Below are 27,885 nucleotides of genomic sequence, written 5' to 3'. Positions count from 1 at the left end.
ACTTGCTGAATATAAACCCGTACCTAACTTATCTTTAGTCACCTAGGGTCAGTTCTCCATCAGAGAAACCTGAAACAGTCAGAATTATCAATAGATTATTGGTTGCTGAGATTGCTGGAAAGCAGTATTAACATATAGAACAATTATTATTTGCCAATGAGATTGCTAGGAAGTGGTCGTATGGTGGTGTGAGTTCAGTTGCCCAACAAGACTGCTATAAAGGAATAGCTCGGTTTGATCTATTACTATTGGCCAAATAAGCTGACTTTAAAAAAAAAAAATACCCTAGTTTTCTCTAGTTAATGATTCCATCCATGGGTATGGAGGAACATTACTGTTCCAATTCCTTATGTGGCATTCCTTACAGTGGAAACAGGACTTGTTTTCTGTACCTTCAAGAGCTTTTCATGAAGAGAAAGAGACCTTCATTTAAACCTTGAGATTGTTGTGCTTTTAATGGCCTTGTGGGCCAGAGTTTGACTGTCCTGATACCAATGGGCTATTTCCCATGATTTTAGCCTCTTTTAATCTCTTATCATTGACCTTTGAAGTATTTGCCCTCCCAGCTTCCTAACAAATTGTTGCAGGGGCTTATTTATACCTAACTTTACAGCTTAAATGAGAAGTAATAAAACAATGACATTCTGCCAATGCAGCAGCTACTTTATAAAATTCTATGCTTTTATTATACTCACATTTACATAGAAACATACACAGGCCATTCGGTCCTTCAAGCCTGCACCACCATTCAATATGATCATGGCTGATCATGCAACTCCAGTACCCCACTCCTGCCTTCTCTCTATATCCCCTGATCCTTTCAGCTATAAGGGCCACATCTAACTCCCTTTTGAATATATCCAACGAAATGGACTCAACAATTTTCTGTGGTAGCGAATTCCATGGGTTCACAATTCTCTGGGTGAAAAAGTTTCTCCTCATCTCAGTCCTATATGGCTTACCCCTTATCCTTAGACTATGATCCCTGGTTCTGGACTTCCCCAATATCGGGAACATTCTTCCTGCATCTAACCTGTCCAATCCCATCAGAATTTTTATGTTTCTGTGAGATCCCCTCCCATTCTTCTAAATTCCAGTGAATATGGGGTCAAGTTTCGGCCGTCCAATAGAACGGCGCACATCGGAGAGGCCCACCTAATTTATAGAACAAAAATTGCGCCGAATATTTACCTCACGATTCTCAGACAGCTGTAGGCCTAATTCCACCTCGGCGCTGCGCAGCAGGAGCTGCTGGGGGCGGAGCTGCAGCCCTGCGCTGAAAACAGTGCCTGCAGCTGCGCGCATGCGCGGTAGCTCACGGCGTCCTGTCTCGGGACCACGACCCTATCCCAGGCTGAAGGGACGTCGCCTCTATCCCCGGCCGAGTGGCCTATGCACCTTACCTCGCCGGCGGGGCCCACCCGCCCGGCCTCTCACTGTGGGGGCAGGCCCCGCCCGAAGAGTCGGCGGCAGCCCGGTATCGGCTGCGTGCAGGCCCCGCTCGAAGTTCTCGGCGGGGCCCGGCTTCGTCGTCGGTGGCGGGGCCCACCTGCCCTGCATCTCGCTGGGGCAGGCCCCGCCCAAAGAGGCAGCAGCGGCGGCCTGGCATCGGCTGTGTGCGGGCCCCACCAGAAGTCCTCGGCGGGATCCGGCATCGTCGTCATCTCTCTCTCTCTCTCTCTATTTTCTCTTCTCTTTCCCCCCCCCCCCCGATCTTCTCTCCAGCCTCCCTCTTCTCCCTGGTGCTGCAGTAGGTGAGTAGAAATAATTTTTTATTTATTGAGTGATTTTTAATTTTTTAATTTATTTGGATTGATTTATTGATTTATTTATCATTTATTATTGATGATGGCTCTTTATTTGTAAAAGTGAAGTGTTTAATGTTTGTAAACCCCCCCTCTTTCCCCCCCTCCCCCCACATCTTTTGTTCCCTGCACCTGATTTCTAAGTGCAGGCAAGGTTTTTCTGAGCGTACAAAAATCTACACTTACTCCATTTTAAGTTAGTTTGGAGTAAGTTTTTGCTGCCACAACTTGCAAAACGGGCGTAAGTGGCCGGACACGCCCCGTTTTGGGAAAAAAATCTGCTCTAAAATGAAACCGTTCGAACTGACCAGAACTGAAGCAAACTAAAGGCCGAGAATTGCAATTTCTAAGATACTCCATTCTAAACTAGTTGCTCCAAAAAAATAGGAGCAACTCAGGCCAAAACTTGACCCCTATAAGCCTAGTCGATCCAGTTTTCTTCATATGTCAGTCCTGCCATCCCGGGAATCTGTCTGGTGAACCTTCGCTGCACTCCCTCAATAGCAAGAATGTCCTTCCTTAGATTAGGAGACCAAAACTGCACACAATACTCGAGGTGTGGTCTCACCAAGGCCCTGTACAACTGCAGCAAGACCTCCCTGCTCCTATACTCGAATCCTCTTGCTATGAAGGCCAACATGCCATTTGCTTTCTTAACTGCCTGCTGTACCTGCATACCTACTTTCAATGACTGATGTACCATGACACCCAGGTCTTGTTGCACCTTCCCTATTTACTAATCTGTCACCATTCAGATGATCTGCCTTCCTGTTTTTGCCACCAAAGTGGATAACCTCACATTTATCTACATTATACTGCATCTGCCATGCATTTGCTTACTCACCTAACCTGTCCAAGTCACCCTGCAGCCTCTTAGCATCCTCCTCACAGCTGACACTGCCACCCAGCTTAGTGTCATCTGCAAACTTGGAGATATTACTCTCAATTCCTTCATCTAAATCATTAATATATATTGTAAATAGCTGGGGTCCCAGCACTGAACCTTGCGGTACCCCACTAGTCACTGCCTGCCATTCTGAAAAGGACCCCTTTATTCCCACTCTTTGCTTCCTGTCTGCCAACCATTTCTCTATCCACATCAATACATTACCCCCAATACCATGTGCCTTAATTTTGCACACTAATCTTTTGTGTGAGACCTTGTCAAAAGCCTTTTGAAAGTCCAAATACACCACATCCACTGGTTCTTCCTTATCCACTCTACTAGTTACATCCTCAAAAAATTCTAGAAGATTTGTCAAGCATGATTTCCCTTTCATAAATCCATGCTGACTTGGACCGATCCTGCCACTGATTTCCAAATGCGCTGCTATTATGTCTTTAATAATTGATTCCAACATTTTACCCACTACCGATGTCAGGCTAACCGGTCTATAATTCCCTGTTTTCTCTCTCCCTCCTATTTTTAAAAAGTGGGGTTACATTCGCTACCCTCCAATCACTAGGGACTGATCCAGAGTCGATAGAATGTTGGAAAATGACCACCAATGCATCCACTATTTCTAGGGCCACTTCCTTAAGTACTCTGGGATGCAGACAATTAGGCCCTGGGGATTTATCGGCCGTCAATCCCATCAATTTCCCGAACACCATTTCCTGACTAATAAGGATTTCCCTCAGTTCATCCTTCTCGCTCGACCCTCGGTCCCCTAGTATTTTCGGGAGGTTATTTGTGTCTTTAGTGAAGACAGAACCAAAGTATTTGTTCAAATGGTCTGCCATTTCCTTGTTCCCCATTATAAATTCATCTGATTCTGACTTCAAGGGACCTACTTTAGTCTTTACTAATCTTTTTCTCTTCACATATCTATAGAAGCTTTTGCAGTCAGTTTTTAATGTTGGTTTTAGTTAGTATTACTCTGAATTTGCCTCTGTTGTTTCTCTTAAACTGTCAATAATTTATCCTACATAATCTTCTTCCTGCATCCTCAATATGTTGAAATCAAGATTTTTCAAACTCTCCTACTCTAATTCTCAGGAATTCAAAATTGTGGAACTCTATACCTCCCTCAAACATTCCTTTCTCCTACAACCTTCAGGCTTTGAAAACCTAATCTATTCTTCATATATTAGTGTTTTTTTTTTACACCCTTGCTTGTCTGCTCTATGGGCCTTAATCTTTCAGTTACATTTCTCATTTATTTTAAAAGCTTGTAGAAAAGCTGTTGGCCATTAATCTTTGTTAAAGGCCAATGAAATTCTAAAACTCCCACCAACAGTAATTTTCTTAAAATTTATTCTGGATATAGCATTTCCTGATTGTGTTTTTCTTATAGAGCTATTAGTTGTATAAAAATCATTGGGTGATAGCAACTGTTGCAAAAACAGAGGAGGCTAAAAGTAACAAGGGAGGGGTATTGTTTATTGTACCAGTAATGGGATGTTGGTCCCTTGATTAAGAAGCCAGAATTTGAATATCAGATTGACTAGTATTTGTTCTTGAAACTTCCCATTTTGGTGAAGCACACCACTTTTTGGCTAGATCATCTGGAGAGAATTTCTTCTTTCGTGTCTCAAGGGTAGGTTGCAGTAGAAAAGTTTGTGATGATGATGTCCTTGGGCTAGACTGCTTCAGATGTAGGATTGTGATTAGTAGAGGGGAACAAAAAGCATCACCTAAGCAGGTTCTGTTTTACCTTGTCCTTTCTTCCTTCCCTACATTACAATAGTGACTACACTTCACAGTATTTCATTGGCTGTAAAGTATTTTGGGATATGTTCTGAGGTTGTGAAAGGCACTATACTAATGCAATCCTTTCCTTTTTGTTCTTTACAATCTTGGTTGTGATCTATGGGCTTTAGTCCATCACTAAGTTTTTAAATTTTAAATAAAGCTTGCAGAAATGTTATTGGTCATTAATGGAGGATAAATTAATTTGCATACAATGTATTTTATAGGATCCTTTGAATTCAGGAGATGATGTAAGTGAACAGGAGGTGCCTGATCTGTTTGATACAGAAAATGTGATTGTTTGCCAGTATGACAAGGTAAGTGCATTTGCATTATTAAGTTCAAAAAAAATATGTATTTAGATATTTTTCTTTTAAAGCCAGTGTGTTTTTATTTTAAAAGTAATGGTTCAAAGACAAAGGTATATCTTCATGAAGTAATGGTCACAGGGTTTGTTGCTTGGTTTTAACAAATTCCCAATTCTAGTACTTTTGGTAAGGGAAGCTGGAAAAAGAAACTAGGGATTTACCCACATGGCAAGAGATAAAATTGGAAGGAAATATATATCTGGCTGACCTTTTACCTGTCAGAACAGATGGAGGAACCTTGTAAGCAGGGTGTATGTTTGGCTGTCCACTTGACCATAAATATATTATAGCTCAAGAGGAAAAGAAAAAGTGAAATGGGGATATTAGATGATGAAGTAGCATCAGAAAAAGATGAAATATAATCATGTATAATTGGAACTCACTATCTTTTCAATTACAGTAGCATACAGTTTATAACTAGACTCGTGCTATATTTGTGATTCGTTTAACATCCATTTAACAGCTCTAACGTCTGTCTTGATTGACTTTAAGAACCATAACACTGAAAAATGATTACAGTTCATCTAGAAAACAATAGAATTTCAAGAATGTAGATCGGCAGTTCAGAGTCTTGTGTGTGCAATTGGTGCTCTTTGTGTCAGTGTGATTATTTTTGTTTTAAAGGCTTGAAGCTTTAGGTTTCAAAATGAACAAGTCCTACTTGGCTTTTGATTTTTGCCCTCCATTTTGGGATGAATTTGACACATTCCTCAAAGGCAATTGAAGATTCTTTACCTCCTCCCCCTGTCAAAAAGGTCTTCCAAAGCATTTACTACTGCAACAACTTATACTTATTTAGTCCTGTTAATGTAGCAAAACAAAGTACTTCACAGTTGGGAGTCAGACCCAAGCAGAAGAGAAATTATGGAACGTATCCAAAGATTTGGTTGAAAAAGTAGATCTTAATGGGGCTTTTGAAGCTCCAGATGGATGAAGCAAGCTGGGGGGTTTGAGGTGGTTCCAGAATAGAATATGAAATGTTTCTATTCACTCCCTTCCTGTCTGCCGTATGTGTATTCTTTGAACTCCTCTCCCCATCAGCATTGGGGAGGGGCATTGGCTCAATCTACATTGCATCTATCCCTTTCTCAGTTTCATCATCTTTGTCTCATCTATCATTTTAACAACTTTCTTTACTTCCTTTAGGATAACAAAGACCAAATGTCAAACAATCCTTTATTCTTGATTCCTGTTTGTCTTTACTTTCTTTTGAGCCCTTTGAACAACATTCCTGTCTGTCACATCATCATCATAGGCAGTCCCTCGCAGCGAAGATAACTTGCTTCCACGCCAAAAAGGGATGAGTTCACAGGTGTTTCAATGAAGGACCTAATATTCCAGATCCCGACCTACATGTTGAAGGGTGGAAGATGCCTGTGCGTGGATTTTTTTTAAACGTGGTGGCCATTGCACACCAGCTACCACACGGGCCTGACGGAGCTAGGTCTTGGTCCAGTGGCAAGAGTTATCCAAGATGACTGGAGACCAGCTCTGCTGCACAGACCGAGCGCACGCACACATCGCAGTGTGGGCTGGCCTGTGCTGTCCCTGGGCTCTCGACTCTTCTGGACCCTCGACTCTCCTGGGCCCCAAACTCTCTCCTCTCCTGAGCCCCGGTCATTTCCCTCTACACACTCTCGCCGTTCCTTTACCACCCCCTGCTGTGCCTGCCCGCAATGCAATCAGCGACCTGACTTCACAGCCGTTGCCCTCCTGCAGCAGCATTGGTATGCCGCTGTATGCTGCTCCCTTTTTAATGGTCCCGGCCTGCTGATGGTCACATACCCTCTAAATGTCTCCTTTATCCTTCTGAATGATCTGCTCTCACCAAGCTCCTTCACTTCATTATCCTATGCCCCCCTCCTCAATGAATTCCAAGCTTGACTGGGTGTGAGTTCATCAGCTAGCTTTATCTTTGTACTTTATTTTTTGCAGAAAGTGCTCTTTCGTGATTCCAACTTAGCTGTTCTCTCTCCAGTCTTTCTTATCCTCCTAAATTCCCCACTCTGACCTTGTGCCCTTCTCCAGTTTTTTTTGTTGAAAATTCTCTTTTATGTGGGTCACCTGAGTTTCTTTCTTCCCCATAATCGCTCAATTTTATTTCCCTCTTTAAAAAAATTTTTTAGTTCTGTAGGGGCCAATTTTCCACGTTGCTGACTTTTGGCGCAGTTGTAGAGATACGTCCGATTTTTTTTTTAGTGGCCGACTGCGCCAAAAGAAAAAATTGCGAGTTTCGCTGCAATAAACTTTCATTTTGGAGCAGCGCAGATTGTCCTTAAGCTCTGTGGGTGGAGCTTAAGGTCTGTGCCGAAAAACTGAGGTTGCCTGGGTAACGAGGGACACACTGAAGGGCTGAGGCTGCAAAGGGAAACATACAAGATGCAGCAAGACATAAGCAATTGTAGAGCCCCGGGTGCCGCTCCTATCCTGGGCCGAATGGCCCCCCGGTGCCACTCCTATCCCGGGCCGAATGGCCCCCCGGTGCCACTCCTATCCCGGGCCGAATGGCCCCCCGGTGCAGCTGCTATCCTGGGCTGAATGCCCTGCCCCCATTGCCGCTCCTATCCCGGGCCGTGGAATTCGATCTTCTGCGCCGATTTTCTTAAGTCACTAAGGTTTTTCAGAATGGTGCGCTGCACCGTTTTTGAAAAAATCCTAGTTGGCCAAACTCGCTGAAATGGCACCCGGCAGCTGGCACCGCCAGTGACGTCAAAAATCTGGAACTAAAATAATCGTCTAAGTAGTTTACGATGGCGCAGAAATCTTGGGAAAACTTGCAGATTTTAGTTTGCTCCAAAAAAAACAGCGAACACCAAAAAAACAGCGCAGAATGGTGGCGAAAATAGGGCCCCTATTTTCTGAATTCCAACCTCAACATTGTCACCAAACTGTTGACAAGTATTATGCTTTGCAAAGATTTTGAGTATCTACCTGATTGAGACTGGATGGCAACTATCTTATTCCTCTCATCTTTCTCTGTATCTACCACCCCCCCCCCCCCCCCATGAACACTGTCAGTAATCTCAATTCTGAGATTTCTTCCACTGCTTGGCATCTCATTGTTCATCAGCTTTATATTGCATGTTTCTACCTTCTCAACAAACATTGTTTGCTTTTATATTACTAAACTGATCTCCATTCTGTCTTCATCTATTCAGTCTCTATGTACGTTGTGAATCTTCCAAAGCTCTTTGAAAATTTCAGATTCTCTCGTCCCAATTGTTTCTTCTTCGCCGTGGATATCCAATCCCTATGCAACTCCATCTCTTACTAATCACCTCTGGGCTTCTTCCTTGAGTGGCACCCCAACCAGTCCCTTTCTACTAGCACAGTGCTCTATTTACCTGAATTTGATCTTGCCTTCAATTGCTTCGTTTCATTCTGTGGAATTCCCTACCGCAGGGAGTTGTTGATGCCAGTTCATTGGATGTTTTCAAGAGGGAGTTAGATATGGCCCTTGTGGCTAAAGGGATCAAGGGGTATGGATAGAAAGCAAGAAAGGGGTACTGAGGGACTGATCAGCCATGATCTTATTGAATGGTGGTGCAGGCTCGAAGGGCCTACTCCTGCACCTATTTTCTATGTTTCTATGTTTACTTTGTTGCATGTGTCCCAGCTATACTTGTTTTTTTTTGTAAGGCATGAGGGACCCATAATGTTACTATGCTAGTCTTTTACCATTATGTGGTTCATCTAACAGGCTTTAAGGAAGTATGGAGGCAGGGAAAGGGAAGGGAGAAGATGAAAGGACAAAAGGGAAGGGCAGGGGTGATTAAAAATACACACGGGATGATGGAGCAACAACAACAACTTGTATTTATATAGCACCTTTAATGTAGTAAAACGTCCCAAGGCGCTTCATAGGGGTGTTATAAGACAAAACAAATAAACTTGACACTGAGCCACATAAGAAAAAATTACAGTAGATGACCAAATGTTTGGTCAGAGTTAGGTTTTAAGGAGATCTTAAAGGAGGAAAGAAAGGTAGACAGGCAGAGAGATTTAGGGAGGGAGTTCCAGAGCTTACGGCCCAGACAGCTGAAGGCACAGCCACCAACCAATGGTTGAACAGTTATAAACAGGGCTGCTGATTGGAGGGTGGTGGCGGGGGGTTGTGAGGCTGAAGGAAATTACAGAGATAAGAACATAAGAAATAGGAGCAGGAGTAGGCCATCTGGCCCCTTGAGCCTGCTCCGCCATTCAGTAAGATCATGGCTGATCAGATCTTGGCTTCAACTCCACTTCCCTGCTGTCTCCCTATAACACTTGACTCCCTTATCGTTCATAAACCTGTCTTATCTCCACCTTAAATATTTTCAATGACTCAGTCTCCATAGCTCTTTAGGGTAGAGAATTCCACAGTTTATGACCCTCTGAGAGAAGATATTCTTCCTCATTTCTGTTTTAAATGGGTGACCTCTTATTCTGAAAGTATGCCCCCTAGTTCTAAATTCCCCCACGAGGGGAAACATCCTCTCTGTATCTAACCTGTCAAACCCCCTCAGAATCTTATATTTCAATAAGGTCACCTCTCAGTCTTCTAAACTCCAATGAGTATAAGCTCAACCTTTCTTCATATGACAACCCCTTCATCTCGGGAATCAACCTCGTGAACCTTCTCTGAACTGCCTCCAATGCAAGTATATTCCTCCTTAAATAAGGAGACCAAAACTGTACACAGTACTCCAGGTGTGATCTCACCAACGCCCTGTACAATTGTAGCAGGACTTCCCGACTTTTATACTCCATCCCCCTTTCAATAAAGGCCAATAAAGATAGGGATGGGTGAGGTCATGGAGGGATTTGTAAACGAGGATGAGAATTTTGAAATCGAGATGTTGCTTAACCGGGAACCAATGTAGCTCAGCGAGCACGGGTGATGGGTGAACGTGACTTTGTGCGAGTTAGGACATGGACTGCCGAGTGTTGGATTATCTCAATATACGTAGGGTAGAATGTGGGAAGCCAGCCAGGAGTGAGTTGGAATAGTCAAGATAAAGAGGTAACAAAATGAGGGTTTCAGCAGCAGATGAGCTGAGGCAGGGGTGGAAACGGGCAATGTTACGGAGGTGGAAACAGGTAGTTTTAGTTATACCACGGATATATGGCCAGAATCTCATTTCAGGGTCAAACATGACAGGCAAAAAGGGATAATAATGGGACAAGAAAAGAAGCAAACTGTTAGTGTTAGTGTTTTATCAGAAGAATCACTCAACATTCAGAGTCGGTTCCAACGCCAATGCGGCCTTTATTAACACCAGCGGGAAGGAAGCCTCAGGACTGGATCCAGGCACTTCACTCCGCAGAACAAAGGGTTTCATGGATCTTTATATGTTTTACAACAGTTTATTACAGTTACATCATATAGATTATAAATTCAATTAGACCAATAGATAGAGTTAGTTTCTAAACATAAAGTGGCTCATGTGTTGCTAAGGGGTGTGTTGCTAGGAACGACTCATGTTCCAGGCCCCCCCTTATCTTACTGTCCTTGGGTGCTGTCTTTGGTAGCCTCCTTATCTTAATCCTGTTAGTCGTATTGTCCTTACTTCCACCAGAACGTTTAGTCCTGAGGCCTGGCTGATTAAAGACACCTGCAGAATTTGCTTGTTATTCCTGTGTGTGGGGAAACAACAATTATCAGTTTCCAGGAATGCGGTCTAATTCAGCTAACAGAAATCCCTTGAGGCTTCACTGGTAGCCATTTTATGATACAAGTTACATATAGTTCTAACCTTATACTACAGGTGCCGTTGCCCTAGGGTGCCTAATGCCTACAACACAAACCATGGGTCTAGAGGAGCTGTAAATGAAAACAGCAGAATCATTACCAGAAGCTGCTGTCCAAAAGAAATGGGAGCACTGGTTATGAACTGAAATTGTTGAACTCAATATCGAGTCTGAAGGCTGTAAAGTGCCGAATCCAAAGATGAGTTGCTGTTCCTCAAGCTTCCATTGAGCTTCATTAGAACAGTGTAGGAGGCTGAGGATAGAGAGGTCAGAGTGGGAGTGGGCCAGAGAATTCAAATGTCAAGCAACAACAAGCTCAGGGTCATGCTTATGGACTGAACGGAGGTGATCTGCAAAGCGATCACCCAATCTGCATTTGGTCTCCCCAATGTAGAAGAAACCGTATTGTGAGCAATGAATACAGTATACGAACCTAAATGTACAAATAAATCATTATTTCACCCGGAAGGAGTGTTTGGGGCCCTAGACGATGGGAAAGGAGAAGGTAAAAGGGTGGATGTTGAATCTCCTACGTTTGCACAGGAAGGTGCCATTGGAAGGGGAGGGGGCGTCGGGAATAATAGAAGAGTGGATCAGGGTGTCTCGGAGGGAATGGTCCCTTCGGAATGCTGTAAGTGGAGGGGAAGATATGTTTGGTGGTGGCATCACGCTGGAGGTGGTGGAAATTAGAGGATAATCCATTGAAAGTGGAGGCTGATGGAGTGGAAGGTTTATTTCTTGCAGTTTCTCTGTTGTATGTATCTGCTCTGATGCCTGCACATTTTAAACTACAGCTTCTCAATTTCCACCATTTTCTTCAACTGAGGTTTTTCCCTTCCCTTCCCTTGCCCCATTTTCCAAACCTTTACATTCACTCACTTGCCCTCCTTGCACACTAATCATAGAGGCCCTTTTGTCCTCCGTCCTTCCAATTAGTCTCTATTCATTAGATGATTGTCCACCATGTGCAACATAAACTCATCGCCAAGCATCGCTGCCTCTTTGCTTTCCAGAGAGACTGTTTCTTCATTCTACCATCACCTAAACTTCTGGCTACCTTTCCTTAGTATTTTCTCAAGTAACCATAGTAGATGCAATGTCTGTCCATTTCCCTCTTCCCTGCCAATGTGAAGGGCTATAAATGTTTCTTGCACATCAAACAGCAATTTATTGCACCTCTGCAGAATATCCTTCTAAAATAGCCATTCTGGGGCTGGCATGAAGCCAATATAAGGAGATTCTATCAATTGTATTTTGACAGTATATTGTTATCCTGTCAAAAGTTTGAGCTCTCTTGACCATATATCCTGAGTACTTACAGCTGTCACTTTATCTTAATATCTCAAAATAAGAATAAGCTAGGGCACTTCCTCAGCCTCATAAAATTCTCTAATAAGCTTCAGATCTAAGAGTAATATTTTGAAACTATCTGATGCACAGCCTTAAAGATGAAATCTGGCAGATTATTTAGCACAGATTTCTACTACACATCTGTTAATGAATGCCCACTAAACAATATCATTGCCCACTCCTACTTTTCCCTGTTGTCGACTAGTGGTTACAACATTTCCTGCTCCACACCGTATTGACTTTATAAATGTAATTTCTTTTTTGAGAGCCAGGAATTCTGCCCATTTTAACAAATGCACTGCCACAATGAAAGTTATTTATAGTTACAGCTAAATAAATCAGCTTATTCAAACAAAAATCCTCCAATACTAGTGAGTAGAAAGTTTTAGATACAATCTGAAATTGCTATTAGATGTGTACACCTGTGGTATGCATTTTGGATCTTTTTCTATCCCACAGCATTGGTTCCTCATCTCCTATTGGAGCGCTTGTAATACAATAGGGTGTGTTGACCATCTTCTTGGTCAATGTGACTTTGCTTAGGACCTCTTCAGTTTTTTCCTTTCTCTTTCAAGTCACGCACACGCACAATTTCATTCTTTTCCAACTGATTCCCAATGGCAACGTCATACTATTGTTTTTATATGGAGAAAAATTTAATCTGCAGCACATCTGGTGAAGATTCGCATTCGGGAATGCTGTCCATTGCTGAAAGGGCTGGAAGAGAGATGGTTAGCTGGGGAGGAAGGGAGACAGTGAGCCGAGGGAGAAAAGGAACGAAAAGCTAAAGAGGTGGAGAGGAAAGAACTTTTCTCTCTATTAAAAGCTTCTGCAGAAATTTGAATCTGCTACTACTTAAAGGTAAAACTGTCCTCTTTTTGTTTGGCTGGAAAGGAAGTGAATGCAGGCTCATCATAGGCAGTCCTTTGAAATCGAGGAAGACTTCCTTCCACTCCTAAAGTGAGTTCTTTGGTGGCTGAACAGTCTAACACGAGAGCCACAGACCCTGTCACAGGTGGGATAGATATTCATCGGGGGAAGGGGTGGGTGGGGCTGGTTTACCACACGCTTTTCCGCTGCCTGCGCCTGATCGCTTCACGCTCGCAGCGTTGAGATTTGAAGAGCTCAACGCTCTCCCGGATGCACTTTCTCCACCTAGGGCGGTCTTCGGCCAGGGACTCCCAGGCATTAGTGGTGATGTCGCACTTCACCAGGGAGGCTTTGAGGGTGTCCTTGTACCGTTTCAGCTGCCCACCTTTGGCTCGTTTGCCATGAAGGAGCTCTGTATATAGCAGTTATTTAGGGAGTCTTGTGTCTGGCATGTGAACTAAGCGACCTGCCCAATGAAGCTGATCTAGCGTGGTCAGTGCTTCAATGCTGGGGATGTTAGCCTGGGCGAGGACACTGATGCTGGTGCGCCTGTCCTCCCAGGGGATTTGCAGGATCTTGCGGAGACATCGTTAGTGATATATCTCCAGCGACATGATGTGTCTTCTGTAAGTCATCCATGTCTCTGACCCATATAGGAGGGTGGGAATTACTACAGCCCTGTAGACCATGAGCTTGGTGGTAGGTTTGAGGGCTTGGTCTTCGAACACTCTTTTCTTCAGGCTGCCGAAGGCTGCACTGGAGGCAATGTTGAATCTCCGCATCAATGTCTGCCTTTGTTGACAAGAGGTTCTCGCGGTATGGAAAGTGGTCCACGTTGTCGAGGGCATCGCCGTGAATCTTGATGACCTGGGGGGCAGTGCTGTGCGGCGAGGACTAGTTGGTGTAGGACCTTTGTCTTACGGATGCTAAGCATAAGGCCCATGCTTTCATATGCCTCACTGAATACATTGACTATATCCTGGAGTTCAGTCTCTGAATGTGCGCAGACGCAGGCGTCGTCCGCATACTGCAGCTCAACGACAGAGGTTTGGCTGGTCTTGGACCTGGCCTGAAGGCAGCGTAGGTTAAACAGCTTCCCATTGGTTCTGTAGTTTAGTTCCACTCTGGTGGGGAGCTTGTTGATAGTGAGATGAAGCATGGCAACGAGGAAGATTGAAAAGAGGGTTGGAGCAATGACGCTGCCCTATTTGACCCCGATTCGGACGTGGAATGGGTCTGTAATGGATCTGCTGGTAAGGATCACAGCCTGCATGTCGTCGTGGAGCAGGCGAAGGACGTTGACAAACTTTTGGGGGCATCCAAAACAAAGGAGGACGCTCCATAAGCCCTCACGGTCGACAGTGTCAAAGGCTTTTGTAAGGTCGATAAAGGTCATGTATAAGGGCTGGCGCTGCTCCCTGCAGTTGTCGTGCTGCAAAGATCACGTCCGTTGTTCCCCGTAAGGGACGAAATCCGCACTGTGACTCCGGGAGGAGCTCCTCGACCACAGGGAGAAGACGGTTGAGGAGAACTCTAGCGACAACCTTCCCAGTGGTTGATAGCAGGGAGATTCCCCTGTAGTTGCCACAGTATGATTTGTTCCCCTTTTTAAAAATGGACACAATCACTGCATCTGAAATTCCCCTGGCATGTTCTCCTGCCTCCAAATGAGAGAGATGAGGTCGTGTATCCGTTCCAACAGCGCCTCGCCGCAATATTTTAGTGCCTCGGCAGGAATTCCATCCGCACCCGTAGCCTTGTTGTTTTATGGCTTTGCCTACTTCTTGCACCGTTGGAGTTTCACTGAGGTGGTGGCGGGTTGCAAGCTGCGGGATGGAGTTGAGAACACTCGAGTCAAAGGCAGAGTCTCGATTGAGGAGATCTTCAAAGTGCTCCTTCCAGCGGGCCCTGACAGCCTCGGTGTCCTTGATGAGTGTTTCCCTGTTCTTTGCCAGGAGTGGAGTGGGGCCTTGGGAGTTTGGATCGTAGGTGGCCTTGACTGCAGTGAAGAATCCTCGTATGTCATGGCTATTGGCTAGTTGTTGTATTACCTGCACATTCTCCATCCACCACCTGTTCTTTAGGTCTCGGGTTTTTTGTTGGACATTAGCCTTGAGCCGTCTGTAACGTTACTTTGAAGCACCCGAGTTTGGCTGTTGCTTAAGGCTCAAAAATGCTCTGTGCTTACGGTCTATTAGTTCTTGGATCTCCTGATCGTTTTCATCAATCCAGTCCGAGTGTTTTCTGGTTGAGTAACCAAGTGTCTTTTCACAGGCACTGGTTAGGGAGGCTTGGAGGGCAGACCAAGCGCTGTGGGCATTGACCATCTCAGGGCTTTCAAGGCATGCCAAATTGGCTGTAAGGCGCTGGCTGAATAGGGCTCTCTTAGCTGGATCTTTAAGTGCCCTGGTATTAATTTTTTTGTGGCACTGCTTCTGCTGTCCCCTCTGCTTTGGGGCTATGTTAATATTGATGATGGATCAGATTAGGCGATGGTCCGTCCAGCAGTCATCAGCTCCCATCATGGCGCGGATGATGCGTACATCCTTGCGATCCCTGGCTTGGATGATGACATAGTCCAGCAGGTGCCAGTGTTTGGAGCGAGGGTGTTACCACAGTGTCTTGTATTTGTCCCTCTAGCGGAACAGGGTGTTGGTAATGAGGAGTTCGTATTCTAGACATTTTGTCAGGAGTAGGGTGCCGTTGGAGTTGGATTTCCCTACCCCCTCTCTGCCAATTACACCTCCCCCGAGGGCTGTGTCTTTGCCGACCCTAGCATTAAAGTCTCCTAGGAGGATCAATTTGTCGTCCTTGGGGACACAGGACTGGGATGTCTCGAGGTTGGAATAGAATCTCTCTTTAGCCTTGTCCGTTGCAGCGAGTGTTGGGGCGTATGCACTGATGACTGTGGCGCATTGGTTCTGGGAGAGGGTAAGGCGTTTGTTAATCCCGCAGGGGAAGTCTTTGAAGCGGCCGACCAGTTAATTTTTGACGGCGAAGCCGACTCCATGAAGGCGGCGTTCTTGCTCTGGTTTTCCTTTCCAGAAAAAGGTATAACCTCCACCATGTTCTTTAAGCTGGCCTTCTCCTGCCTGCCGGGTCTCGCTTAGGGCGGCGATGTCGATGTCAGAGTCTAAGCTCCAGGGCAACTATGGCAGTGCGGCGCTCCGGCCTGTCGCTGTTGGAGTTGTCCATTAGGGTCCTGACGCTCCAGGCCCCGAGCTTCATATTAAATGAGTGGAAGATGCCTGTGCGTGAGTTCTTTTAACGTGGGGTGGTCGTTGCACACCGATCACCACACGGGCTTAGCTGAGCAAGGCCTTGATCCAGTGGCATGGGGGTCCAAGACGACTGGAGACCAGGCACTGCTATTTGAGCTTAGTTGCTTACGGCGAGATGTTGGTAGCAAGCTCGGAGTTGGTTAGCGCATTTGATGGTAGATGGTTGGGGGCAGGCATTGAGGGGGTCAGCGGTTCCCTGGAGTTCAGTGTGGGAGGTCAGGGTGGTCACAGCCATGGTACTCACCACGTGCTGGGGGAGAAGAGGCCAGGTCATTGGTGGGGAAGGAGAGGTCCAGCCGTTGTTGAGGGAGAAGGAGAAGTCAGTCGTCGTCACTGAAGAGGAGAGGCCCAGTCCTTGCCAATAGAGGAGGCCCGGACGCCGCTGGAGGGGGAGGGGCCTGATCGTCGCTAGAGGAGGTCCGGTCGTCGTTGGAGGGGGCCCGGTTTCCCTTGGAGGCTCACCTGGCTCGCAGGGCGTTGCTGAACGAGGATCGGATGGGACAGCTGAGTCGACGTCGAAGGAGCAGATCGCCAGAGAAGGTAGCTGAAGGAAGGAAGAGGTCCAGGTCCAGTTCGCTGCTGCAGTAGGAGGTTCGGTCGTCATTGTTGGCGGTCCGGTCGTCGTCGTCGAGGAGTGGTGTGGGGCTTCGGAGGAAGATTCGCGCACAAGGTAGGCCCGAATTTGTGGATTATAGGTTTTAAGGACGACGAAGAGAAAGGTCCAGGTCGCCGTTGCAGGAGGTTCGGTCGCTGGTATTCCAGTTGTCATCGCCGGTGAGAAGCGTGGATGTTTGGAGGGAAGGGGAGGTTCATGCCTGAGGTAGGCCTGAATTTGTGGGATTTGTAGGATTAGGGTTTAGTGAATTCAGGCTAGTTGTATAATGCACAGCTAGCAGAGTGCGTTCCACTGTTCACAGTTACCTGTGTTCTTTGTATCCTCTCAACCAATTGAATTAATGAAGAACACACCATAATTAGCTTGTTCTTTACTGTACCTAAATATTGGATTGGATAGCAGCATTAATTTAGAATGAATCCCACCACTTCATTCAATGGTTCCTCTCGTCTCAGAGTCAGGAGGTACTGAATTCAAGCTTCAATTTAGGACTTGAGTGCATTACCGATGCTGACATTTCAGTGCTGCATTGTCAAAGCTGCTGGGTTGTTAATGATATGTTAAACAAGGCCTCATCTGCCTGTTCAGAAAGATGCCTTGGAATCTTTTACATTCACCTGAAGAAGATCAGGGAATTATCCTGGTATCTTGGCCAACATTCATCCCTCAACGACCACCTCCATATAGATTAACTGGTCATTTATCAAGTTTGCTGTTTGAGAGACATTGCTGTACACAAATTGGCTGCCACATTTGCCAACAAAACAACAGCGACGGCTTTTAACAAAATTCATTGGAACATCCGGAGGGCATGAAATATGATACATAAATGTAAATCTGTTACTCACTTTCATTGCATTAAAGGTTGTTTCAGTTGTCAACTTTTTCTTAGAACACTGGGTTTTGCAAACGGTGTAGTCCCAAGATGCCAACCTGTCTTTTTCATTTCAGATTTTTATTTATTCTCCGGCATTTTTTTCTATTTATTGCAATATTCCTATAATAAAATACCCCTGGGACTCCATTGGTGATTGTATAAAACTGGCATTGTTACTTTGTCTACTTCTTTTTGAAAGACAATTTAATGGAAATGATTATTGGCACCATTGATGACAGCAGAATACAATGTTTAACTGACTGCATTATTGAGTTTTCTTTTTGCCTTAGATTCACAGGAGTAAAAACAAGTGGAAATTCTATCTTAAGGATGGAATAATGACCTTCAATGGAAGGGATTACGTGTTCGCTAAAGCTGTCGGGGACGCAGAATGGTAGAAGTGAAAACACTCAATTAAACAAGGCAACTTATCCATTATGGGAGATCTTTTCAAATGATTTGTATAGATCGGTGGTTTCCCATTTCGCATTCCCATCATTTAATTTGTGAAAAAACGTTGGTACAGGTTATCTTTTGTTTTGTTGACATTCACATACTTATGGCAAAATTGATCAGGATCTGTTATGATGCAAGTTCTTTCAATACAGAATTTACTTAACTGGCTAATAATGATACTTTAAAAAAAAACGCACGCTTGGGTGTTGTGTAAAGAAACTAGTTATATTGTGCAATATAATTTGTGTTGCAGGAAAAGTTGTTTAAATATTAGAAAGTAAAATTTTATTATGCAAAATGTTGTCTTGTGAGGAAATAAAATGAAAAGGCGTACAAAATACAAGCACAAAGTGTGCCCTTTGAAGAGAGATTGCCCACTAAGTAAAGGTTTGGTCCAAATTGGGGGGTGGGGGGGGAACTCAAGTAATTAGTTCATGGCCCATTTTCATCAAATAAACAGCATTTAATGTAATTTTAAATACTGACATATATCCAGTTAATGGGTATTCTAATAATGGAGAGCACTTGCTTAAAGGGAACATTGTGTGGGGATCTGTTCCCCACATATTTGGCATGTTTGCTTAATGGAGATAAAGAGCAAGGTTTTACTAATTAATTTCTTTTTGCCATAAATCTAAAACTGATCAATTTTTCAATATGGAACACTGTTTTAGCAGGAATTCCACAACCGATCAAGTAGGTTTCTGAACTAAACATACACAGAATGTTTATTGAAACCTTTAGATGAGATGCTATTTTGAAGATATTTCATAATTCCTAGGAAGTTATTTCACACTAATCTTTTGAGGACCTGTATGTGTTTTATTTTTCTAAGGGTATAAACCCACTTTTATCAAATGAGCTATTTTCTCCTGCCTTCCCCACCCCATCCTCTAACCTCTCTGGGCCATGCAATCAGCAGAGCACATGAGCCAACATTTGAGCTGCCTGCAAAGAGGCAGAAAGCTAGCAATCAATGATAGTTTTCCCTCTGCTTTTTCACTTTTATTTGAGGAAACTCCTAGCCTCTTCTACACATTCCCCATGATGATGTGGCTGAGATTGGCATCTTGCTGATGTGGTGGATCAAGGATGTAAGTCCAGGTTCCTTCGCTGCATTGCTCCAACATGCTGTGAGGCATGTGGTTCATAAAATGCTTAGAATACAATTTTATTTACTTTCCTTTTTATTTTTTATTTAAAGACAGCAGTGCCAAGATTAAAAATTTAAAATGCCATTAGAGTTAAGATACACATTGATTGTATGCTGTACCACCATTCTTTCCAATTTCACTAATATTAATGCTATCATTATTTTGGTGTTGATCAATTAGTTGCAAATGATTTGTAAATCATCACCCCTAAAGAAAAATTCAAAGGAAAAGGAATGCATTATACTTTTTTGTTCCATTTTAGTGGGCAATGTATTCAAATGTCATTGTACATTGTAACAAACAGAATAAAACAGAGGAAAATTGTTCTGGCTAAATTTCTGTATGAACTTTACTTTAAGTTGTAGTCTTTTTTTTTCCACTTCATTTTGTTTTTAAAAAAATAACAAAAACCAAATGGGGGCTGGGTAGTGGAGTGGATTAAAACTCTTGGCTCGATCGCTGGGATCTAGGTTCAAATTCAGCCCAAGACAACATAACATCTTGAACACAAGTATTGACTGAGAGAAGGCTGTTTGGCTCATTTAAGTTGATCCAATTCTTTCAGACCATGTACCATTTGCACTGTTATGGACTTGACCCAATTTATTCAGTCTCCTGAAGGAGATGATTAACCATGGGTAAAACTTCCAAGAAGAAAATGTTCTGAAATTTCTCACGAACTTGTTCAATAATCTCATGAAACTTCAGTGAACCAATCTAACATTACAGCCTATTCAATCCTAGCAAAATAGAAGCCATAATGTTCTGTACAGTTTGATAATCTATACCTATACTTCAATTCTGTTCTTAACCAGATAATCATGCGGTCTTTTTTATTTAAATCAGATTTTGAATAGTTTATTCCACATATCTACTACATTGAGCAAAACCTTTCATCGTTTCTCTAGTCTTGAGTGAGGCTTGTTAATGTTGTACTTTTGTTTTTTGATCAATTTAAGATGATAGTTTGATCATTTGCTTTATTCTCCCTCCAGTAAATTTTGTGAGCCAATGTCTGAGAATCATTCTATTCACACTTCCCTAAACCACTAATTGCATGCAGTGTTCCATATAAATTGCATCTGATTAAAATAGCCTGGCAATCAAAGGACATCGAGATGCACTGAGTGTTTGATGAACCTTATTGATAATGGGCTCATATTGACCGAAGGCTGATGTATCTACACCATTTTTCTCTCCTATTTTTTCCAAGCAGACACTCATCTACTGTGTTTGATTTTCTCTGTCCTTCCCTTATGATTTAATTAATGGTTCTGTTTGGGGAGGAAATCGTTTTTGTGGTCTTTGCGTATAGGAGCAAGGGAGGTCTTACTGCAGTTGTACAGAGCCTTGGTGAGGCCACACCTGGAATATTGTGTTCAGTTTTGGTCTCCTAATCTGAGGAAGGACATTCTTGCTATTGAAGTACGGCGAAGGTTCACCAGATTGATTCCTGAGATGGCAGGACTGACCTATGAGGAGAGACTGGGCCTGTATCCACTGGAGTTTAGAAGAATGAGAGGGGATATCATAAAAACATATAAAATTCTGACGGGATTAGACAGGTTAGAGGCAGGAAGAATGTTCCCGTTGCTGGGGAGTTCCAGAACCAGGGATCACAGTCTAAGAATAAGGGGTAAGCCATTTAGGACCGAGATGAGAAACTTCTTCACTCAGAATGGTTAACCTGTGGAATTCTCTACCGCAGAAAGTTGTTGAGGCCAGTTCGTTAGATATATTCAAAAGGGAGTTAGCTATGGCCCTTACGGCCAAAGGGATCAAGGGGTATGGAGAGAAAGCAGGAAAGGGATACTGAGGTTGAATGATCAGCCATGATCTTATTGAATGGTGGTGCAGGCTCGAAGGGCCAAATGACCTACTCCTGCACCTAATTTCTATGTTTCCGCCTCCCCCCCACCCCCGGCCATGAACTTTTATTATCTTTATCCTTGATATTTCTGTAGGGCTGGGCTTAGTTCTATCAGAATTCCACTTGCCCATTTGCAAAATAGGTCCTATCATTGATTACCCTATGTTTAATGTACCAATAAACATGATCTTGCTTCGATCAAAATATCTTCTGTCTCCTGCTTTAGCCAAAAGGCCAAGTAGATGATGCCATTAGTTAATTTTAACGCAACATTCTTTCCACCTAATTATCTATCATCATCATCATCATCATCATCATAGGCAGTCCCTTGGAATCGAGGAAGACTTGCTTCCACTCCTAAAGTGAGTTCTTTGGTATTAGACTGTTCAGCCACCAGAGTCACAGACTCTGTCACAGGTGAGACAGATAGTCGTTGAGGAACGGGGTGGGTGGGACTGGTTTGCCGCACGCTTTTCCGCTGCCTGCGCTTGATTTCTGCATGCTCTCGGGCGTTGAGACTTGAGGCGCTCAGCGCCCTCTCGGATGCACGTCCTCCACTTAGGGTGGTCTTGGGCCAGGGACTCCCAGGTGTCAGTGGGGATTTTGCACTTTTATCAGGGAGGCTTTGAGGGTGTCCTTGTAGCGTTTCTGCTGCCCATCTTTGACTCGTTTGCTGTGAAGGAGCTCTGAGTAGAGCACTTGCTTTGGGAGTTTTATGTCTGGCAGGTGAACTATGTGGCCTGCCCAGCGGAGCTGATCAAGTGTGGTCAGTGCTTCAATGCTGGGGATGTTGGCCTGAATGAGGACACTGATGTTGGTGTGCCTGTCCTCCCAGGGGATTTGTAGGATCTTGCGGAGACATCGTTGGTGATATTTCTCCTGCAACTTGAGGTGCCTGCTGTACGTGGTCCATGTCTCTGAGCCATATAGGAGGGCAGGTATTCCTACAGCCCTGTAGACCATGAGCTTAGTGGCAGTTTTGAGGGCACTCTTCCTCAGGCGGCCGAAGGCTGCACTGGCTCACTGGAGGCGATGTTGGATCTCGTCGTCGATGCCTGCTCTTGTTGATAGGAGGCTCCCGAGATATGGGAAGTGGTCCATGGTGTCCAGGGCTGCGCCGTTGGGGGCAGTGCTGTGCGGTGAGGACAGGCTGGTGGAGGATCTTTGTCTTATGGATGTTTAGCGTAAGGCCAATGCTTTTGTACGCCTCAGTAAATACGTCGACTATGTCCTGGTGTTCAGCCTCTGTAGCTCGACGATAGAGGTTGGCGTGGTCCTGGATCTGGCCTGGAGACGGCGCAGGTTGAACAGGTTCCCACTGGTTCTGTAGTTTAGTTCCACTCCAGCGGGGAGCTTATCAACTGTGAGGTGGAGCATGGCGGCGAGAAAGATTGAGAAGAGGGTTGGGGCGATGATGCAGCCCTGTTTGACCCCGGTCCGGACGTGGATTGGGTCTGTGGTAGATCCGTTGGTAAGGATCACGGCCTGCATGTCATCGTGGGGCAGGTGGAGGATGATGACGAACTTTTGGGGGCATCCAAAACAGAAAAGGACACTCCATAGACCCTCGCGGTTGACTGTGTCAAAGGCCTTTGTGAGGTCGAAGAAGGCCATGGAAAAGGGCTGACACTGTTCCCTTCATTTTTTCTGTAGCTGTCACGCTGCAAAAATCATGTCCGTTGCACCCCGCAGGGGACAAAATCCGCACTGTCACTCCGGGAGGAGCTCCTCGGCCATGGGAAGAAGACGGTTAAGGAGGAATCTAGCAACGACTTTCCCAGTGGCTGAAAGCAGGGAGATTCCTCTAGTTGCCGCAGTCGGACTTGTCCCCTTTTTTAAAATTAGTCACGATTACTGCATCTTTGAGCTCCCCCAGCATGCTCTCCTCCCTCCAGATGAGAGAGATGAGGTCGTGTGTTCGTGCCAGCAATGCATCTCCGCCATACTTCAATGCCTCAGCAGGGAAGCTGTTTTATGGCTTTTTCTATCTCGTGCAGTGTTAGGGTCTCACTGAGGTGGTGGCAGGTAGCATGCTGCGGGATGGAGTTGAGAACACTTGAGTCAAAGGCAGAGTCTCGATTGAGGAGATCTTCAAAGTGCTCTTTCCAGCGGGCCCTGACTGCCTCGATGTCCTTGATGAGTGTTTCCCTGTTCTTGGCCAGCAGTGGGGTGGGGCCTTGGGTGTTTGGCCCGTAGGTGGCCTTGACTGCGATGAAGAATCCTCACACATCCTGGTTGTTGGCCAGCTGCTGTATCTCCTGTGCTTTCTCCATCCACCACCTGTTCTTTATGTAATGTCCTGTCCCCTCAGTACAGATTCACACGAGGCATGTAGTGAAGTCAAGGTCACTCTGGACCTGCACCTTTATTTCACAGCTCTGGAATGCTGCACTTGCCTGAGACCTGTCCTTGTATACCTGTCTCTTGCAAGTGCACCCCTGGTGGTAAGGTATGCTGGTGGTTACAGGTCATATCTTATTACAGTTATGTATAGCATGTTAGGATACAGTTATATATAATAATGTAATATACATGACACTTTAGGTCCCGGGTTTTTTGTTGGACCTCAGCCTTGAGCCATCTGTAATGCTGCTTTGCTGCTCCCGCGTTGGGTTGTTGTTTAAGGCTCAGAAATGCTCTGCGCTTGCGATCTATTAGTTATTGGATCTCCTGATCATTCTCATCAAACCAGTCCTGGTGTTTCCTGGTTGAGTAACCGAGTGTCTCTTTGTAGGCCGACTAGTTATCGAAGCCTGGAGGGCAGACCAAGCGCTGTCTGCGTCTCGGGGTCATCAAGGCACACCAGGTTAGCTGTGAAGCGCTGGCTGTATAGGGCTCTCTTCACTGGGTCCTTCAGTGGTCCGGCATTGACTTTTTTGCGGTACTGCTCCCTCTGCGTTGGGGCTATGTTGATGTCGATGATGAATAGGATTAGGCGGTGGTCCGTCCAGCAGTCGTCGGCTCCTGTCCGGCATGGGTGATGCGCACATCCTTGTGATCCCTGGCTAGGACGATGACATAGTCGAGCTGGTGCCAGTGTTTGGAGCGAGGGTGTTGCCACGATGCCTTGTATTTGTCTCTCTGGCGGAACAAGGTGCTGGTGATGACAAGTTCGTGCTTTAGACATTTTGTCAGCAGTTGGATACCACTGGAGTTGGCTTTCCCTACTCCCTCTCAGCCAATCACGCCCCTCCAGAAGTCTGTGTCGTTGCCAACCCTGGCATTGAAGTCACCGAGGAGGATCAGTTTGTCGCCCATGGGGACGTAGGACAGGAATTTTTCGAGGTTGGTGTAAAAGCCCTCTTTGGACTCATTTGTTGCATTGAGTGTTGGGGCATGCGCACTGATGACTGTGGCGCACTGGTTCTGGGGTAGGATGAGTCTAAGAGTCACGACCGGGAACTTGGACGCTTTGATATCCCCTCAGCGAGACCCGGTGGGCAGGGGAAGGCCAGCTCAAGGAACAAGGTGGAGGTTACACCACCTTCTGGAAAGGGAAACCAGAGGAAGAACGCCACCTCCACAGAGTCAGTTTTGCCATCAAAAACGAGCTGGTTGACCGCCTCAAAGACTTCCCCTGCAGGAATAATATAAAGAGCAGAGGCTCCCAAACAGGTTTTGTGAAACTCCACTTGTCACATGCTGTACCTTGTATCAAATTAAAAATATATTTATTAGTATCTGAAGTGCCAAGATAAGTGTACACATGCTTAGTTTTCCTCCTCTGAAGTTGTAGTCGTAATGTGAATATTTCTACTCTCTATCTTTTTGGGGAGATGGCATTTACCCCTTCTCACAACATTTGTTCATACAACTGAAGTTGGAGGGCACATGTATAGAGGAACACAGTACCCCCCTCCACTTAACAGTTTCAAGTTCAGATAGCAGCAGACACATCATGCCAGCTCCCGAACCTCTCCCTCCATGTAAACTTTGCCACTTATATTCATGATCACCCCTTTAACCTCATCACGACCTCTCCTCCAATTCCCTTTTTGAATGCCTGTAATCCGGTTTTCATCTCTCCCACAGCACTGAAATGGCCCTAAGCCAAGTTGTAAACAACATTCTGTGTGATTGCGGTGCCTTATTCCCCTTCCTCCTCATTCTCCTTGAGCTCTCTGCAGCCTTTGACATCACTTGGACTCGCTTCAGGAGTCCCCCAAGCATCCAACATTGGCCCCCCTCTTCCTCACCTACACTTTGCCCTTTAGCAATATCATCTGCAAACATGGAGCTGGATTCCACATCTATGCAGATGACACCTGGATTTACCTCTGCACTCCTCCAAAGACTCTGTGATGCCAGATGCTTTGTTGGATATTCAGTCTTGGTTAAGCCGCGATTTCCTCTAGCTAAACATTGGGAAGGTTGAAGCCATCATCTTCGGCCCCTGCAACAAACTCCGTTCCCTCACCAATGATTCCACCTCCCTCCAGCTATTTCACATACTGAACCAGACTGCAATCACAGCACCCTATTAAACCCTGAGCTGAGCTTCTAATCCATATACTTTCCATCACAAATACTATCTACTTCCACCTCCACATTTCCAAATTCAGCCCATCTGCAATGGCCACCCTCATCCATATTGTTGTCAGCTCTGATTATTCCAATACTCTCCTTTATGGCCTTCTAAACTGTATACCACTGTAAACTTCAGCTCATCTGAAACTTTGCTGGTTATCCTATCCCACACCAAGTCCCGCTCGCCTGTCAATCATGATGTTGCTGACTCTAGTGCTGCGAACCCTCCCTTCCCAAACTCTCTGTTCTTCTGGCTTCCAGCCTCTGTGCATCCATCTCCCATAGGACCTAGAGCACATATGGAATCTGAATAAATAATTCATTTTTATTTAATCATAATAGAGCCAGTGCTTGTTAAGTAGTGCTGTGGAATAGGTGTTGGGAGTGAGTTGAAAGATGGAAAGTTTAGCTTGAGTGGACTCTTGGCTGCTGCAATGTATGGGATTTAATTGGAAAATCAACTTTGCAGGTGCCAGGATGTGTACAATTCTGATTCCTGTCCCTCAATGTGCAGCTGCTGTGCGACCACCACCACAACATCATGGCAGTTGATGCCTGGGATCCTGGCAGCAACAGTAACGATGCTTTTATCCTGTGCTAGACCGGTGTGCTAGCCATCTTTGCTGGCCCAAACCAAGATTGTGACTGGCTCCTTGGAGATGAGGGCTACCCACTGTGCACTTGGCTGTTGACTCCTCTTTGCCACCCCAGGACTACTGCGCAGCAAGTCTATAATGACGATCATTTAGCCACCAGATGCTTAATTGAGCAGCGCTTCAGGATCCTTAATCAGAGGTTCCGTTGCCTGGATCACTCTGGTGGAGTTGCAGTACTCGCTTGAGCAGGTCTCCCTATTCGTGGTCAGCTGCTGCATGCTTCAGGAGAAACATAGAAACATAGAAAATTGGTGCAGGAGTAGGCCATTCAGCCCTTTGAGCCTATACCGCCATTCAATGAGTTCAAGGCTGAACATGCAACTTCAGTACCCCATTCCTGCTTTCTCGCCATACCCCTTGATCCCCCTAATAGTAAGAACTACATCTAACTCCCCCCTGAATAGATCTAGTGAACTGGCCCCAACAAACCTCCATGGCAGAGAACTCCACAGGCCCACCACTACCTGGGTGAAAAAGTCCCTCCACATCCCGGCCCCAAATGGCCCACCCCCCATCTCCACTCCGTGACCCCTGGTTCCGGACCTCCCCAACATTCATAAGAACATAAGAATTAGGAACAGGAGTAGGCCATCTAGCCCCTCGAGCCTGCTCCGCCACCCAACAAGATCATGGCTGATCTGGCCGTGGACTCAGCTCCACTAACCCGCCCGCTCCCCATAACCCTTAATTCTCTTATTGGTTAAAAATCTATCTATCTGTGATTTGAATATATTCAATGAGCTAGCCTCAACTGCTTCCCTGGCCAGAGAGGAGGACCAGGATGCGGGTCGCCGGACACGCAGGAGGCAGCGTCGCCATTCGAACCCTGCAAGGGAACTGCAAAACCGTCTCATTGCTGCTCGTTTCCGATGAGTTCATGCGCACTTCATCATAAGAACATAAGAATTAGGAACAGGAGTAGGCCATCTAGCCCCTCGCGCCTGCTCCGCCATTCAATAAGATCATGGCTGATCTGGCCGTGGACTCAGCTCCACTTACCCGCCCGCTCCCCGTAACCCTTAATTCCCTTATTGGTTAAAAATCTATCTATCTGTGACTTGAATACATTCAATGAGCTAGCCTCAACTGCTTCCTTGGGCAGAGAATTCCACAGATTCACAACCCTCTGGGAGAAGAAATTCCTTCTCAACTCGGTTTTAAATTGGCTCCCCCGTATTTTGAGGCTGTGCCCCCTAGTTCTAGTCTCCCCGACCAGTGGAAACAACCTCTCTGCCTCTATCTTGTATATCCCTTTCATGATTTTAAATGTTTCTATAAGATCACCCCTCATCCTTCTGAACTCCAACGAGTAAAGACCCAGTCTATTCAGTCTATCATCATAAGGTAACCCCCTCATCTCCAGAATCAGCCTAGTGAATCGTCTCTGTGCCCCCTCCAAAGCCAGTATAACCTTCCTTAAGTAAGGTGACCAAAACTGCATGCAGTACTCCAGGTGCGGCCTTACCAATACCCTTTACAGTTGCAGTAGGACCTCACTGCTTTTGTACTCCATCCCTGTCGCAATGAAGGCCAACATTCCATTCGCCTTCCTGATTACCTGCTGCACCTGCAAACTAACTTTTTGGGATTCATGCACAAGGACTCCCAGGTCCCTCTGCACCGCAGCATGTTG

At 45.3% G+C, this 27,885-nt stretch overlaps 1 protein-coding gene across 1 annotated transcript in view; it reads left to right on the top strand.

Annotated features, from left to right (window-relative positions):
* LOC139273031 (stonin-1-like) overlaps positions 1–19,524 on the top strand; it is a 249,855-nt gene extending 230,331 nt beyond the window's left edge. The window contains exons 10-11 of the mRNA XM_070889313.1: positions 4,725–4,814; positions 17,880–19,524. Coding sequence (XP_070745414.1) covers positions 4,725–4,814; positions 17,880–17,987 — 198 coding nt within the window. The 3' untranslated portion in view covers positions 17,988–19,524. The remainder of the gene's footprint in view (positions 1–4,724; positions 4,815–17,879) is intronic.
* The last annotated feature ends 8,361 nt before the right edge of the window (positions 19,525–27,885 follow it).

The sequence above is a fragment of the Pristiophorus japonicus genome, chromosome 9 (genome assembly GCF_044704955.1).
Source record: "Pristiophorus japonicus isolate sPriJap1 chromosome 9, sPriJap1.hap1, whole genome shotgun sequence".
Lineage (NCBI taxonomy): Eukaryota > Metazoa > Chordata > Chondrichthyes > Pristiophoridae > Pristiophorus > Pristiophorus japonicus.
The sequence above is the reverse complement of the archived record's forward strand: the minus strand, read 5'-3'. Positions and strand labels throughout refer to the sequence as shown.